This window comes from Podarcis filfolensis (genome assembly GCF_964270895.1).
Source record: "Podarcis filfolensis genome assembly, chromosome: 16".
In the NCBI taxonomy this organism is placed as follows: Eukaryota; Metazoa; Chordata; class Lepidosauria; order Squamata; family Lacertidae; genus Podarcis; species Podarcis filfolensis.
In genome coordinates, this window is record NC_139620.1 from 17,365,417 (window position 1) to 17,382,348 (window position 16,932).

Below are 16,932 nucleotides of genomic sequence, written 5' to 3' on the forward strand. Positions count from 1 at the left end.
TAATCCTTCAGATTTTGCAATCCTTCAGATTTTGCAGTGCAGTTCCAGGTTCAAAAAACATACCAAAGCACATTAAAAGATATATATTATCCTAAAAATGCATATTTAGAAATGCATGCCTTGAGATAAAATATGTATTTAAGTATATAATTTAAAGAGTATGTAAGGCCTGGTGGGAGCATAATGGCTCACTCAGCCCTCGGCTGATTTCTGGACAGCCAGGAAAGTAGTTGAATGCAGAGTCCAGTTTTAGCAAGACACCAACATGGGGGGGTTACATACCACCCAAAATAGGACAAAAGATGTGAGTCCTGAGGGCTAGATAGAGAGGGCTTGGACCTGCGTTTCCCCTCCCTTGTTTATATTTTATATATAAATATCAATTTTAATATAAATATCAATAATCTTCCCTGCCCCAAAGCAGCTGACAGGAGCCCCAAAGGGTGTGGGAAGACTCATTCTTTCTCAGTTGACTCAACAAGACGGTGCTGCGTTAGTCTGGATTTAAAGCAATGCAAATGTGCTTTGAATCAGCTCATGCCCCAATTGCAACAGCGAAGCCGGAGAAAAAGGAAGGAAAAACTAGGCCAAGCTTAACATCTAACTGCTGGAGAAGAGAAGTTGGGGTGGGGTGTGTGTGTGTGCGGGTGGAAAGAGAGGATGGGAATCTGCAGCGCAGACTCAGAATGATCAGAGGACACATCTCCAAGGACTAGAGATCCGTGAAGGAGAAATGAAGGGCGAGGAGACAGGAGGAGGGCATGAAGGGCAAAGAGGAAAGGCAGCCACCCTGGGCCCTGCCAGGCAGAGAAACAGTCCCCCAAGTTTGCCTCTGGCCAAGGAGTGCCTGAAACCATTTTAGACACCTCAAGGGAGGAAAATACCCCAGGACAACTGTGGCCGAGGCCTGGCTTCTGCCCTCTGCACTTTGATGGACGCTAAGTGTTTTGGCAGGACAGAGATCCTCTGTGTCCTGCAGGGTCCTGGTGCCCTAAGCTAGAACGGCTCCATGGAGTCTCAGAGGTGGAAGGTCTCTCCAAGGCCGTTAGTGCAACCCTCTGCTGACGCAGGAAGGCGCCTCCTACAGCATCCCCAATAGGTGGCTATGAAGGCTTCAAGCTTAAAAGCCTCTAACAAAGGAGACAGCAGCCTGCTTCCCTGTCCCAACTGCTCATATCGTCAGGAGGTCCAGCCTAACGTTTATTGCAGAAACAGGCAGCCATTTTGAGCCTGAGGATCATGTTTCCTTTCAGGTGGCCTTCTGGGTTACATGGCCAAAGAGGCCAGAGGCAAAAGCGGGAGCAGCAGCAAATTTGTGACCTTGGTGCAATAAGCTAGTTTCCACACACACACACACACACACACACACACACACAGAGAGAGAGAGAGAGAGAGAGAGAGAGAGAGAGAGAGCGCCCTCTCTGTCCTCCATCCAGGCTATCGTGAGCCAGGCGGAGAGCCAGTGTGGTGTAGTGGTTAAGAGCGGTAGTCTCGTAATCTGGGGAACCGGGTTTGCTTCCCCGCTCCTCCACATGGAGCTACTGGGTGACCTTGGGCCAGTCACACTTCTCTGAAGTCTCTCAGCCCCCCTCACCTCACAGAGTGTTTGTTGCGGGGGAGGAAGGGAAAGGAGAATGTTAGCCGCTTTGAGACTCCTTAAAGGGAGTGAAAGGCGGGATATCAAATCCAAACTCCTCCTCTTCTTCTTCATCGTGGGGCATCATCCGAATTCAGGGCACATTCTGGCCAGGCCAGAACATTCAAGGAGAGTAGGAAGCAGAGTTGGCATGGGATATGGCCTGTGCAGAGGGGGTGTGATGGAGGTGCAGGCAGAAGAGGAGCTACCCATGGAGAATTCTGGGGGCCAGATTGAGAAGCCTGAAGGGCCACATTTACCACTCCCCCGGGCATGAGGTTCTTCATCCCTGGTGTATTTCCTGCAAAGGGAGGTCCCTTGCTAAAAGGGGGTGAAATCAATGTAATAAAGGCCTCCACATTGCTGTCCTATTTATTTTTCTATTTAGGTCCCCTTAATGACACATAATATGTTTTACCCCTCATGTCTTCCAAGGAGCACAGCGAGACAGCAATGATGTCCTCCTTTTGTCTCACAACAAACATGTGAGGTAGGCTAGGCTGAATGGCCCATCCCCTTCATGGATGGACAGGGGATTTGATCCTAGGTGCCCCAGTCCTGGTCTGACACCCCACGCACCATCTCTCATGAGAAACTTTCTCTCACACATGTGCATATGGATTTAAAAGCAGGGGTGGCTAACCTGTGGCCCCTTTGGCTATTATTGCTGGACTCCAGCTACCTTCATCCCTGACCATTGAACATGCTGGCTGGGGCTGATGGGAGTTGGAGTCCAATGACATCTGGAGGGCACTGCGTTGTCTAGCCTTGGTTTTAAGCACAGTTACATATCCTTAATTCAAAACATCTATTTTAATCATCAGCTCCCTTTCCACCCATTACCTCCCCTCCCCCCTGCCTGCCTGCCCACCCGCCTGATCTCCTGGCTTGTCTCCCTTAGAATTTCCATAGCAACAGGAGAAAACACACAAACGCAACAGCAACAACACAGTGCAGACAGTTGGCAAAACATTCGATTCCCTGCTTTCATGCGAACCCGCTTCCCAAAAGGAGGCCGCCGCCGCCACCGCAATCACCACCATCATGAGGAAACAGCATCACAAAGAAAACATCCCCATTGGATGTGATGATGGCCACCAACTTGGATGGCCTTAAAAGAGGGTTAGAGAAATTCACAGAGAAAGAGAAGGCTATCAATGGCTACTTGCCAGGTTGGCTATGCATTGCCTTCAGTGGATTTCCCACCTGCATCCAGTTGGCCACTGTGGGAGGCTAGACAGGCCTACCTTGTTCAGATACAACCAAAAATGATGTGGGGAAAGTGGATAGGCAAAAGATTCCACCCCTTGGACATCCAAGGAAGCAGAGTGTTGGAAGACTCAGGACAGATAAAAGGAAGGACTTCTTCACCCAGTGCATAGATGAACTATGGAACTCCTTTCCACAGGAGGCAGTGATAGTCGCCAACATGGATGGCTTTAAAAGCGTATTGGACAAATTCATGGAGGACAGGGCTATCAGTGTTTACGGAGCCATGATGGCTATGCTTTGCCTCCATGGTCAGAAGCAGAATTATCATTGTTGTTGTAATTAAATGTGTTTATGTACCGTTTTTCATTAGAAGTGACCCTCAAAGCAGATTACATTAAAAATATATACATTTTTTTACCAATGACAGAACATAATTACAATAGTAAACTTTCCATATTATCCATGAAATAATAAAAGCACAAAAACCAGCACTATAGGAACACAGGGAGTTGCCATATACCAAGTCAAACCATCTAGCTCTGTATTGTATGGCTCTCTAGGATTTAAGGTAGAAGTTTCTCTCAACCCTTCCCGGAGATGTCAGGGATTGAATGTGGAACGTTCACCACTGAGCTATGGCTCTTTCCCAAACAAAACCGTAAACCAAAACAGGTTCAAGGCTCCAAAACAGACTTTGAATGCCAGTCACTGAGAATCGCAAGTGAGGATAGTTGTTGAGCTACAATTCCTATGAAGTTCCCCATGAAGAGGGATTGGACTGTTAAGCCACTCTGGGAATTGTAGTTCTGTGAGGGGAATAGGGGCCTCCTCTCAGTACCCTTAACAAATTACTGCTCCCCATTTTTTGGGGGGGGGGAGCCATGACTGTTTAAAATAGCATCATGGCACTTTATTGGTGGCCTTAGCCACGAAGAAACACCCGCCCTCTGGCACACCTTGAACTTTTGACAGCATTTCAAAGGATCCCCAAATAACACAATATTGGTGGAACACAGTTTTCATTATTTATTTTAAATAAAACTGCACTATTTCACTTGAAAATATGGATGGATTGAAACAATAAGCTCACACAAACTCGTTTCAAAACACCTGTTCATTCACCTGGCCATGTGGGTTGTCTCTCTCCTCCCCAACCGCACACTCCCCCCCCCCCCCCGCATATCCTATATTTCTGATTCCATTCCATCCCCAATCTGTCAGTTCATTTAACATACTTTATGCTCACACAAACAATTATGATAAATAATGAGACAAGATGGGGGGGGGAGGGAGTCAGGCAGGGCAACCATAGAAGAGGAACACGGTTGCTAAGGGGTTGCGTGGCAACTGGGAAAGTGTATGTCTCTCTTGTTTGGTGAGATATCTCTGGCTGGGATGACTGGGAGGGTGGCGAAAGGGCCACCTCAGGAGGGCAGGAAGCTGAGTTAGCAATACGATCCAATTGGTGGTTTCTAAACATGGGACCACACCACTAATTTCAGACGTTTCCAAAAGTGCAAACTGGGGAGTGGACAGTGGTCAGCAAGGTAAGAAGTAGATAGCGGCAGGAGCCATGGAAAACAACCACAGCATGTAGGAAGGAGCGTGACAGGGTACATGGTAAGGATAAAGCAGGGCTCGGTGCAGGAAGCACATCCAATCTGCCATCTTGCAAAATCCACAGGTGGGCAACACCTTTGTTTCAGGGATGGAGAACCTGATGTCCTCCAGCCGTTGCTGGACTGCTGCTCCCATAACTCCTGACCGCTTGCCATGCTAGCAGGAAACTGGAGTCCAAGAACATGTGGAGAACACGAGTGTGGCAAAAAAACAGCACAAAATGCCAGCAGCAGAAGATTCAGCACTGTCTCTCCTCAGACCAGGAAGGGAGCAAGGCAGGACTGGGGACCCTGATATGGCTGGACTACAGTTCCCATAATTCCTGGCTGTTGGCCATTCTGGCCGAGGCTTATGGGAGCTGGAGTCCAACGAGGGCATCAGGTTTCCCCAACCCTGTAGCTGGGGAAGAAACTGCTTCCTAAGGATAAGAAGTATTATTATTTACATTCGTATAACGCCCTTCTTCTGAAGATCACAAGACGGTTCACAACATAAAAATACAAAATGAAATAACAAAATACATAATAAAACAAAAGCGTAAGAAACCAATGACCTCCCTCATTTAAAACAGAAGATTAATCAGCCATAGAACATTAATCAGCCCAACACCTGGCTGAAGAGGAACGTTTTCACCAGGTGCCTAAAGATATGTAATGAAGGCGCCAGGTGAGACCCATCAGCACAGCTTCAATGCATCTTTTATCATGTGCAAACAAAAGCATTATTCATACACACACACACACACACCAAATGTTGTTTTGAAATAGTTTGGGAACAACATATACTAGTGTGGGAATCTGCAAGGCTTTAGGTTACACCAAACTCTTCCTTTTGCTCAGCACAGAGTTCTGGGCACTTGCACTGTTGTATCCCAAGAGAGCTGATGGGAGCTGTGGTCCAAAACATTTGGAAGGTGCCAGGTTGGTGAAGGTTGCATTAAGCCATCTAACCCAATTTTGTTGGCTCTTGCTGCCTGCAGCTCTCTGGGGTCTCAGGGGAGAGTAGTTCCCAGCCCTGGCTGTTCATAACCTGGGAAATTTACTATGGACAACTGCTAAGTTACAGGCAAAACCAGCCTCCCCCCAGTGGGGTGCTGGCTGGGGCTGATGGGACCTGTCATCCAGAACATCTGGAAGGCACTCAGCTGGGGGAAGGCTGGACACAGGCTGTGCCTCGAAGCTGCCTTGCGATGCAAACTTTTTTCTAAAATAGGGGTTGAAAAATCCATCACTCACCATCCTCGCTTCTTTCCCGTTTGAAGCAGCATGCCCTTTTGACCTCCAACATCAGCTGCCGACTGGGAGAAAACGGATGCCAACCCTGCCAGCGATTACCGGTCCCCTTTGCCTCTGGTTCCCTGGATAATGATGCCACCTAGTGGAGCAACCTTCTCTGCAACTCTTATTTGGAACGGGTGTTTTTCCATCTATCTCCTATATTTGTAATAGAGGCCACTTTTCTAAATTAGAGGTGAAACAGAGCCAATATTCTGTTTTGGCATCGATGAGTTGTGTTTCAACAAAACTCTGTAATTGCTCATAGGAAACACAGGAGTCAGACTTATACAGAGTCAGACTACTGGGTTCATCTAGCTCAGCATTGTCTGCACTGACTGGCAGCAGCTCTCCAGGGTTTCAAGCAGGGGACATCACCAGTAGGGATTGAGCCTGGGACCTTCTGCACACAGAGCAGATGCTCTGACACTGAGCTATGGGCTAGGCAGGTCAGGTGGCCCACAAATGGTTACAGATGCTGCTTGTTTCTCTCCCTTTAAAAGGATTCGATCATTTTCTACACCAAATTACACTTTATCCCAAAGCAAATGCATTTATTTATTTAAGGCATTTATGTACCAGAACGATTAGCATATCTAAGTGGTGAATTTAGCATTAGGGGAGAAGTTAAGTGAGTTTTTAAAATGCAAATCTGCATTTAAATCACAGTTAATGAAAGTGGCTTTTGTTTGGGTCCCGTCCCTCCCATCTAACATCACAGGAATACAGAAGCAGTTGGAAAGCATGGGATAGAGGTGGGAGGAAAAAAATGTTAATTGTCTTTAGATGGCTGTGTGAAGCAGGTAAGTCTTTGGTCTAAATTTATCTAGCTCAGTGGTTTCTCTGGGCCACATTTTCAGAATAAAAACTTGCTCATGCCACACCTATTTTTTTATTCATAAGAACAACACTGGAAAACATAACTGGGATTGTCCTCAATATCACTTGATGCTCTTGCTCTCATTTTGAAGAGATATCTATCCATATTCTGCAAATTAAAAAATAAATATTTTTTTTTATACTATACTATACCGTATTGCACTGAAATGTCTTCATGTTTCTTTGGTTGTCCCTGAATCTTCACACCACACTTGCCATCCTCTCCTGCTACACTGTTGTATTACGGTATTTTAATATTTTGTTGGAAGCCGCCCAGAGTGGCTGGGGAAGCCTAGCCAGATGGGCGGGGTATAAATAATAAATTATTATTAATGTTATTATTAACCACTGATCTAGCTCCGTCACTGACTATAATTCCCATCAGCCCCAGCCAGCACAGCTGTAGCTGCTGATGGGCTTTGTAGTCTAAAGCACCTGGAATGAAGACATTTGGTGAAGGCTGAACTAAGTAACACTCAAGAGGCAGACTAAACCCTTCATATTCAGAAGGAACCTTTTCACTCTCTGGGGTAAATGCTACTAATAAATAATTGTGGTCCAAAATGGCCACGCCAGCTGGGGTCAATGGGAGTTGTCGTCAGAAGCATCCGGAGGGAACCAGGTTGACAAAGGCTGTCCCAAGCACTCATCTTTGAAACTCTATTAAGAGTGAATTATGACCCACAAATTAAATACAATTCTATTTATTTATTATCAAATCCCTTGAATATATAATTTTTTTAAAAAGCCCACTAGACTTCCACTAGTTCAGCAATTACATAAACCAAATCTAAATGCTGCTGAATGGTGGAATATATCTTAAAGCAGCAATAATGATATAACCCAGAAGCTGACAGCATTAATGCAAACTAGATATCATAATTAAACATTTGCCGGTCAATACTTGGATTTCCAGAGATCAGGCAGGGGCCCTTAATTTTCAGTATTTTTGCAATAGCATTCCAAGCATTATTTTTAAAAATGCACTGATATATAAATAACTTTTTTTTAAAAAGCACACTGGAATTTTAAAAAACAACAGTTGAGGGTCTTTGGTATCTCTAATGTCAAGTCTATTGGAACTTATTTTCTGTTGTAGTTGCATCAAAGAAGGAAGTAACACAGAAACATATGGAATCAGTAGAAATCAGAGACACAGAAAAACAAAGCAGAATAGGAGTGAAATTTTCCTGGTGTGTAAAATTTCCATCCATCACTAATTGGGGAGTGTATGGTTGACTCTTCATCAGAGACTGGCTGATGAAGGATTGCAGAGCATGGTTTTCTCCAATCTGGTCACTCCAGAAGTTTTGGACTATTGATCCCAGCATGCACTGGCTAGGGCCAATGGAAGCTGTAGACCAAAACATCTGGAGGGCATCAGGTTGAGGAAGGCTGGCACAGGGCCAGCATAAATATCCCCCTCTCCTCTCTGATAAATCCAGCCTTTGTGACTTTAAAAATACTTGCATCTAGTGACTCTACATGGGGGCCCACATTATTATGGAAGACCCCACTGTACAAGTAAATTCCCAGCACATTGTAAACGATCCCAGAGAGAACAGTTCTACCTTAGACTTCTCCCTGAGATGCAAGCATTCTACATGCCAGGATTAAAAGAAAACAAAAATTTGTGCAGAGAAGCATCTAGTCCTGTCTTTCTGAAGTGGTCCAGCCCGGATGCAGGTTGACCACAACCCCAGTGAGAATTAAGCCAGAATCAGGAATTTTGAGTTGATTATCATGGGCTTGCTTGCGGTTCAACACAAAAGCACTGTGAGCACCACTGTCTCTTTGGTACCACCGAGCTACGCCTAGAAGACATTGGTGCCCATTTGACCTTCAGGCCTTCAGTTATTTCTTGAAAAACTTCTTATTGAGGAGGAAGATCAGGAGGTTGACGTTGATTCTGGCTTTGTCAAACATTTTCATGATGGCGACACCCTCATACTGGAGCTGGAGGAGGTCCTGAGAAAGAGCAGGTATGGAGAGAGGAAAGTCAGCCGCATTTAAGTGTGGTAGCGTCTGCCCTATGGAACTCCCTGCCTATTGATACAAGGCAGGCACCTTCACTGTACTCTTTGGCTCCTGCTAAAAAAAGTGTTTTTTTCAACAAGCCTACCCAGATGTTGTTGTGTGTTTTAGTCTGCTTTTTTGTTTATTTGCTGATTTCAGTCTTTAAAAATGTTTTAAATTGCCTTGAGATTTAGAAGGCGATTAATAAATTAATTATAATAGCAATAAAGCACACCACCTTGAGCTCCTTGGAAATAAACCTAAGAATGGAACTGCCCTTGTGGACCTAGAATTGCACACTGGCAATGCTATAATTTGAGCAAAAGGACAGCTCTGCCAGCTCCTTACCTGGTAGTGGAGCTGAAACTTCTCCATGTCAACTCCCATAAATTTTGCCTTCACCTGGAACTTGCCAGCTTCACCGCAAGGGATTATTTCAAATATCACATTCCTGAGTCTGGGAAAAGAGGGAGGGGGGGGGAAATGATGGCAATTTTAAAACCATAGGGGAGAAAGAGGGCAACTGGAGGTCAGGATCCTGGGATAATTCTTGGTACCAAGTGACAGAATGGAATAGTGGCTAGTGGTTTGGTTTTCAGTGGTGAACAAACTGAACTCAGCCACCAAATGCATTTGGGACAGGTATTCCTGTCTCCACTGACAGGTAGTGGCTCTTGTGAGGGGGGATTTCCAAAGAGGGAAACCAGGGATTGAACCTGTGAGACTCTGCATACACAACACATGGTCTGCCACTGAGCTAAAGTCCTTCCTTATGGAACAGAAACTCTGATTTCGTGCAAGCTTGCCGGTTCGACCTTAGATGGCTCACACAGCAGACCACGCAAACGAGCTGGCAGCCAATTTCAAGAACCAACACTCTGGGGAGAGGCTAAAGTTACAAAAGCCTGAGAGCATGGAGAGAGGAGCTGTAGCTTCCATTGGATGGAACTGGAGAGGGCAGGAGGTGCCTGGACTTACTGGCTGGCTGGCAGGTCTTCAATCTCCAGCAAAACACCTTTCTCAAAGAGGCGGGCTGCCGTGTAATGCAAGGTTGCCTGTTTCTTGCTGGGCCTGTAAAAGAAAGGGATATGCATGGTGTTTGTAGACAGGGCCTTTTTAACAACCCTAATGGTCCCTTCTGACTCTGCCCATCTACTTGCCCTCTTTACTGAACACAAGCAGAGCCAGAGAATGCCTCAACTGCTGGTGTAGCCCAGGGCTGGCAATCCTTTTAGGCCAGACAGTCACCCGCACCCTTGGCCAACCCCTGGGGGGAGGTTCATGTAGGCCATCCCCCCACCCTCACACACACTCTTTCTCACATATACAGGATTATAAAATTATAAAAACCATACGATAAAAGCAGTAGTAAAAATATACGAATAAAACTCTTTGGCAAGGATATACAATCGGACCTTGGATCTCAAACGCCTTGGCTCCCGAGCAAATCAGCTCCTGAACGATTGAAATGTGGAAGTGAGTGTTCTGGTTTTCGAATGATTTTCGGAAGCCAAACGTCCGACATGGCTTCCGATTGGCTGTAGGACACTCCTGCAGCCAATTGGAAGCCGTGCCTTGGTTTTCGAACGGTTTCGGGGGTTGAACGGACTCCCAGAACACATTCTGTTAGAGAACCAAGGTACAACTGTATACAGCAGGGGGAGGGGGAAAGTAACTTCAGGCTCAAGTGCCACAATTGGTCCTCCAAACAGCTCTATCCAGCCCTAAGGATTCTCTCCAGCCACACACCCCCCACGTCAAACTCGCCCTGCTTTGAGCCCTCCCCTCAAGTGCTTTGGCCTGGCCAGAATGTATGAGTGTAGGTAGCATGAACAACTGAATTCAGATAGAAGTGAGATTTATTCATTTCATTTTATTGATTAAATTTATATTGTGCCCTTCATCAGAAGATCTCGGGGTTTTTCACAGAATTAAAAAAAATAGATGATAGAAAATGAAGGTGCCAAGAAGGACAGAGTGGTAATTACCTAAAAGCAAAATCCTTAAGGAAGTCCCTTTGCAGTAATCCAACATGGAGGTTACCAGGGCATAGATACCCTTGGCCACACCACATTTTGCCAGGGACCTGATGCAAGCGGAGAACATGCCCTGCGCTACAGCCCCCCCCCCACAATTTCTGGCTCAGGTGCATCAGTTACAAGCCTGAGATTAATACCAGGCTTACTTGTTTCTAGCTGCCAGGTTGTCCAGACACGTCCGGATGTACTGGTTGTAGTAGTCGACCTGCTCCTCAAAAAACATCCTCTTGGTGCTGAGGCTGTGCAGAGTCTGGCGCAGCTTGGACAGCTCCATCTTGCGCTGCTGTCGGTATTTCCTCTGGTTGCGGATGTCCTATGGGCAAGAAGGGCAGGGTATGTGCAAAGGAGATTTGGCCCAGCGTAAGCTGAGACCGTTGGAAGCATAGAGATGTTTGCCTACCAAGCCAAAGCCCTTCCCCCAAAGTGGACTGTCCTGTTTTGTTGGCTAGAAAGAGATCTTATGAGCACCCTCCAGATGGTTTGGACTACAACTCCCATCAGCCACAGCATTATATGGCTATGCCAACAGGGACTTGCAGTTCCAAACAACTTGAGGGTACCAGGTAGGTGAAGGCAGATAGATCCATCCCAGCAATAAAAAATATTTTGCCCCTTGTGATGCATGGTACATCTTCTCCATTTGCTGCTCATTGTCTTGTTCTTCCCTTGAGATTTCTCAGGCACAGAGCCCTGCATACCTTGGCCATCTCATTGATGATGTCCTGGTACTGGTTGGCAGAGTCCACCATGCCCAGGCTCTCAAGACGCCGCAGATTCTTGAGGACGATCCGCTGCTTCTCTGCTATTGAGAGGTGGCTGTTACTGACCAGAGTGTGGTTGCATCTCAGCTTGTCTGGGGCTTGGGTGTTGCATAAGGCCCTTCTCTTCATAAGGTGGTGGTGGAGGGCTTCCTGGAGAGAAAGAGAAGACTGGCTCATGCTTTTCTACTTACGCTAAAGTGAAAATATTTCACAGTAGGTGGGAAGGGAGAGTGGTGCCTTGCCAATGTCCTGCATGATGGGTTTTATTAGCTTTAAAGCTGCATCGATGGCCAATCTTTACATGCTGAATTTCACTTACTAAGAGTGAGAAATGGTCTCATGATCCTGGTACAAAAACAGTTTTTTCTCCCCAACTACATACACTCAAGATTTACTTGCAAATATTTATCCATCCAGAAATTGATTTTGTTTTTAACAACTTAAAAACCTTTCGGCTGTGCCTTCCATTTTCTGCAATACACACAGGCACCTATGTTGCAGAATGGACTTACCTGTTCCTCTGATGCCTTCGTCTGCAGTATCTCCACAAGAGAATCGCCTGGTTGGAACTGGATCACATCGACCAGCATCTGCTTAGTACTTTAAGAGATAGAAGAAGATAGTGATCCAGTTTTGGTATCTGCAGAGGAAATTTTCACTTGCCCCACCTCCCCCATTTCCTAAACTAATAGTGGGGGGGGGGTAAGAGAGCTGGAGGGGGGGAATCACATCTGGCAACCAATGAGCCCCTTTGGTTTCAGACAGTACATGGGTTGCCGAGTCTAAAAAGCTCAAGACACAAATTTTCACGGGCCTCTAGCAGCTTTTGTGGCTCATTTACCAGGTGCAATGTATTCAGCATTAACTCTGGAAGTGTATACTTGATTCTGACCAAACTAAGCCTCCTGATGAAATATCTTGTGATTATTTTCAGCTCTGCCACCACACTACAATTACTGTGCTTTAATGCAGGATAGTTGCTTTATCATTCTAGCTGGAGATCTCTATGAAACCTCAGCAAACAGGAGTCGAGGGTCTGCTTTACAAGCCCAGGTTCAGTTGTTGGAATTTCCAGTTAAAACTACCATGGAAATAAGGGCTGAAAAATACTGTATTCCTTTGGCTGAGCCACTACCTATCAGCGTTGACCAGCCTCCACCAATATCATACTCTCCAGATGTTTTGAACTACAAGTTCCATCAGCCCCAGCCAACTTGGCCTACACGCTGGACTACAGCTTTGCTACCTGGAGTGAAGGGGAGTTGTGGTCTTCAAAACATCTAGACAACACTAGGTTGGACAAAGCCTGATGTTCAGCAGTACTGAGCTTAATGGACCAATGAGCTGACTCAGTCTAAAGCATCTTCTTACATTCACAGCAAAATAGGATTGACAGGCACCTGGGCAAGGACATCTCTTCTTTAGGCAAAATTTCACACTGGGTTGTTGGAACAAGAACCAGGATCTTAGGCATGGGATTTTGGCTCTAACCCTGCACAAATTTAGGCAGCTTCCTGGGAGCACTTAGATTATATATCTGGCCCAGGAAGTCAATTCACACGCAAAACCTGTTTGGGCAGGTTTGCTTGTAATTTTCTGCCAGTTACAAAAATGATAGTGATGCACTCTGCCCTGTCTCTGACATTATTTAACATTCGAAAGGTTTCAGGTCTTTAAATGTGGGCGTGTCCATTGTTTACTCTTGTCACTTTCTTGGTGGTTATTATTCATTGCAATTCTAACTATTCTTCCTGTATGAGCCCAGAGTAGTTATGCATCATCATCCTTTTTAAAAAGGCTTTTGCTATAATTGATACACCTAAAACTATATCTTTAAGATATAGAAACATCCTCATGTTGCTGAGTCCTCAGATAGCATTCGTATCCCAAAAGCCAGGGTAGGCCTGTTACGATGCAGTCATAAACCCACCTCAACAACAAGCTTTCCGTATCCTTTCCCCCCTCAATATTGGCCTCCGCCACATCAAATTTGTTGCCAAGGATGAGTGAAATTTCCGTCTTGGCGAGCTGAGTCAGAGTTTGCTCCGAAGTCCCATTGGCTCCGTGTCCCACACTGTCGCCTGCAAATAATAATAAAACAAACATCAATAATATAAAATAAGAAAAATCAGAAGTACCACTAGCTATCTCAGCTTCAGATTAAACCTCGGCATCTCCAAAACAATTCACAGCAATATAATCTAACTCTTTCCTTCTAGTCTTTTTTTTTTTTGCTGCCAGTGCAAAAAAGAGCCACTTTTTGTATCACAAAGCCACTTGTGTCACTCAAAAGAAATTTGATTGTTTCTACCAAGGCATTCCTGTTTCAGTATGTCAGCAAAGGTTTCAGAAATCTCTCTTGGAATCCCATATAAAGGACAGATCAACAGACAGTGAACGGCATATTCCACCTGATATTGGCCACAAATACTGCGAAAAAGAAATATTTTTACGAATGAAAAGTAAGTCTTTACTCATGCGTGCAAATGAATAGATGGGGCCTCAATGTTCAGGAAGGGTTGTGGGTAAGCCTGCAGAGGATTGAACTATACTTTATTCTTTTACTTCCCTACCCAGTCTTTATCAGTGATCTCTCCCCCTCCTATCACAGGGACTGTTCAAGATAGCACTTCTATTGCTAGTACCACCACATTCTTAGGAGTGTTAACTGGGTTATCATTCTGGCAACATGCATCTGATGAAGTGGTCTATGATTCATGGAAGTTTATGCCACAATAAATGTGTTAGTCTTTAAGGTCCCACAAGTCGCTCTCGTCGCTTTTCCTGCAAGAGACTAGCACAACTATCCCTCTGGAAAATGAAATTTGTCAAGTTGAAATTTGTGCTGTGCTTTACCCATTAGAGACTGGATGGTGGGCAAGCCTCCAAGGTCTTCTAGAAGTTCGTGTAGAGGGTCTCGAGGATCAGGAGCCACGGAACGCTGGTGCTCCAGCAGCAACTATCAAAATACCAAAGGCAGAGAGATGGGCAGAGATGAAAGGCCATAAATGCATTGCTTGTTTATTTATGTGCATAAATATATTAGGCTGCTTTTCTGCCAAAAAGGCATTCAAAGAAACATACAAGGACACCAGAATAAAATAAATACATCAGAATGCTGAAAGCACCAATCAACCAATATAAATATAAAATGCTATTTTAAAAACAGATGTAAAAATCCAGTTTAAAAGGGGAACAGGAGTTAGAACAGAAATGGAACTGGGAAAGAAAAATTAATCAAGAATAAGGTAGCCAACTGAACTCATTGCCACAAGAGGGTGCTATTACAGCAAATACAGAAGCATCGATGGCACAGTTAATTACTAATATCCACAGAAAATGATAGCTTAGTGTGAACAAGTAAACCTGAAGTATCCCAGAGTGAAGACCACAGCCACATCATTCTTCCCCCAGTGCTGTTGCTACTGGGCTACCCGGCACTAAACCATGGTTTGGTTTAAGGTAACATCTGAACCCAGGATCATGGTTTATGAATGGCAAATCAAGAACAATAAAATTGTGGCTCAGTCGGGTAGCACAGTAGCATCAGAACCAGGCAGGAGCACTGTTGCCGCAATCTTTACTCCAGAAACCCACAGGTTTGAATGTTCCTTCTAAAGTTCCAGCCCTTCTCAACCTTGGGTCCCCAGATGTTTTTGGCCTACAACTCCCATCATCCCTGACCACTGGTCCTGTCAGCTAGGGATCATGGGAGTTGCAGGCCAAAAACATCTGGGGACCCAAAGTTGAGAACCACTGTTTGGCTTAGTGTTTTCTGTGACGCATTTGCTAATAACTTCATTGTGCATAGTTTGGATCAGTGGTTCCCAAAGTAGATAGACAGATAGATAGAGTGGTGAATGGCACTATTTAGCGGGAAGAAACTCCAATAAAAATCCTTGTTATTACCTAATTTTACATGGCTGTTTATTTGTATATCTTTCAAAATTTTATATATATGGATGGTTTATGATGGCCTATATTTGTAATGCCTAATAAAGGTTTGGCTAAGTAAGTAAGTAAGTAAGTAAGTAAGTAAGTAAGTAAGTAAGTATAATTTCACCCCCTCACCTTATGTGTGTTAATTAGCTCCCCAACTGTTATGTAGACCACTGGCTTTGTGATGGCCACCATCTCTGAATACTTGTCAATATTAAACCTCTCTTCTGGTTCAGGGACAGAACAGGCAGCACTGATGAATCTTCTAGAAGGTGCAGAATGAAAAACCAAATCAAACCATGAAGGGTGTCCCCCTCCCCACACACTCATGCTCAAGTCGGGTCGTTTCCTTCAAGGCTAGGCTATTTGGAGGCCTGACACTCTCCATGATGCCTTTAATTCAATGCAGTCATGCATAAAAGCCCATACATTTGATTCTTTACTAGTCTGACGTAACATATTAGTGGCTTAAGGTAAAGGTGGGAAGACTTCAGACTTGCAGGATCTAATCTTTTTCTCATCAATCAACCAACAAAACAAAAAAACCAAGCAGCAGAGCAGCGCAGGGATCAGGTGCAATGTAACTGGCTGATACTCCCATTTTACAGATAGAAACATAAAGGCCAAGAGAAAAAAAATTAGTACAAAGCTAGCCAGTGAAGCTTTTGTATGTTCAATTTTAACTTCCAAATATCTTTAGGAAATTGATTAATAAGAACGCAGGAAGCTGCCTTACATTGAGTCAGACCATTGGGTCCAGTGAGCAGAGTATTGTCTGAACTGACTGGCAGCAGCTCTCCAAGGTTTCAGGCAGGACTCTCTCTCAGGCCGACCACTGGGGGGCTGAATATGGGACCCCACTCCACACCCCTACAACTCTCTATCCTCCTTCCAGCCAAGCAAGAGATAGGATCACAGTTCAAGAGCACATTCTAGTCAGGCAAAAGCACCCAAAGAGGGCGTGGAACAAGGCCTGTGAGAGCCCCAAGGGCCAAGCAGAGAGGCGCCCATTGTTTCCAGGCCTCATTCCACTCAGCAGTTCTTCAAACCAACCTGAATTTAAGGTGGGTTTCCTCTAGGTACTGGTTCACTACCCGCAAGTGGCTGTTTTCCCCTTCAAAGAGTTGGTTGGCAGCGGCGTGCTGCAAGACCTTCGCAATGGAGCCCAGGTTGCGCCTGTGGTCGGGGTGGAGCGCTACCCCAGCCGAGACGTCAACAATATCAAAGCCATCAGGGGCCACCACAGCCGGGTTCATGAAACGGTAGTAGAGCAGGTTCCCAACAACCTAGGAGAGGGGTTGGCCGACTGTGTTAAACATTTACAACTGAGCAGGGTCGCCTTCATTAGAGCCCAACATTTTAAAGCTTCCATCCCAAGCAGAATTGAATAACTAATAATATTTGTTTAACGTATTATACTATGGTGTGGGGAGGCCATTTTTTTCTGCCAAAATGCCAGGACTACATCGGTACATCTTTCTCTCAGCCTCGTTGTCAAGTCCCCGATTCCCGCCATTTCTCCTTGCCCTTTTCAATTTCCCTCTGATTATTTTCAA

At 45.1% G+C, this 16,932-nt stretch overlaps 1 protein-coding gene and 1 long non-coding RNA gene across 5 annotated transcripts in view; one reads left to right on the forward strand and one right to left on the reverse strand.

Annotated features, from left to right (window-relative positions):
• Positions 1-3,370: 3,370 nt before the first annotated feature.
• On the forward strand, positions 3,371-7,628 carry LOC310751446. Its single transcript, XR_014542506.1, has 2 exons — positions 3,371-4,395; positions 5,730-7,628. It is a non-coding gene; the product is annotated as an uncharacterized lncRNA (long non-coding RNA).
• The window catches only part of IQGAP3 (IQ motif containing GTPase activating protein 3), a 47,307-nt gene continuing 36,656 nt past the window's right edge, over positions 6,282-16,932 (reverse strand). For all 4 annotated transcript variants that reach the window (XM_083589695.1, XM_083589694.1, XM_083589696.1 and 1 more), the window contains 10 exons: positions 16,430-16,662; positions 15,509-15,641; positions 14,294-14,396; positions 13,368-13,518; positions 11,950-12,037; positions 11,375-11,587; positions 10,823-10,989; positions 9,616-9,708; positions 8,986-9,094; positions 6,282-8,589 (listed from right to left, as the gene is read on the reverse strand). In XM_083589695.1, coding sequence (XP_083445821.1) covers positions 8,476-8,589; positions 8,986-9,094; positions 9,616-9,708; positions 10,823-10,989; positions 11,375-11,587; positions 11,950-12,037; positions 13,368-13,518; positions 14,294-14,396; positions 15,509-15,641; positions 16,430-16,662 — 1,404 coding nt within the window. In that variant the 3' untranslated portion in view covers positions 6,282-8,475. The remainder of the gene's footprint in view (positions 8,590-8,985; positions 9,095-9,615; positions 9,709-10,822; positions 10,990-11,374; positions 11,588-11,949; positions 12,038-13,367; positions 13,519-14,293; positions 14,397-15,508; positions 15,642-16,429; positions 16,663-16,932) is intronic.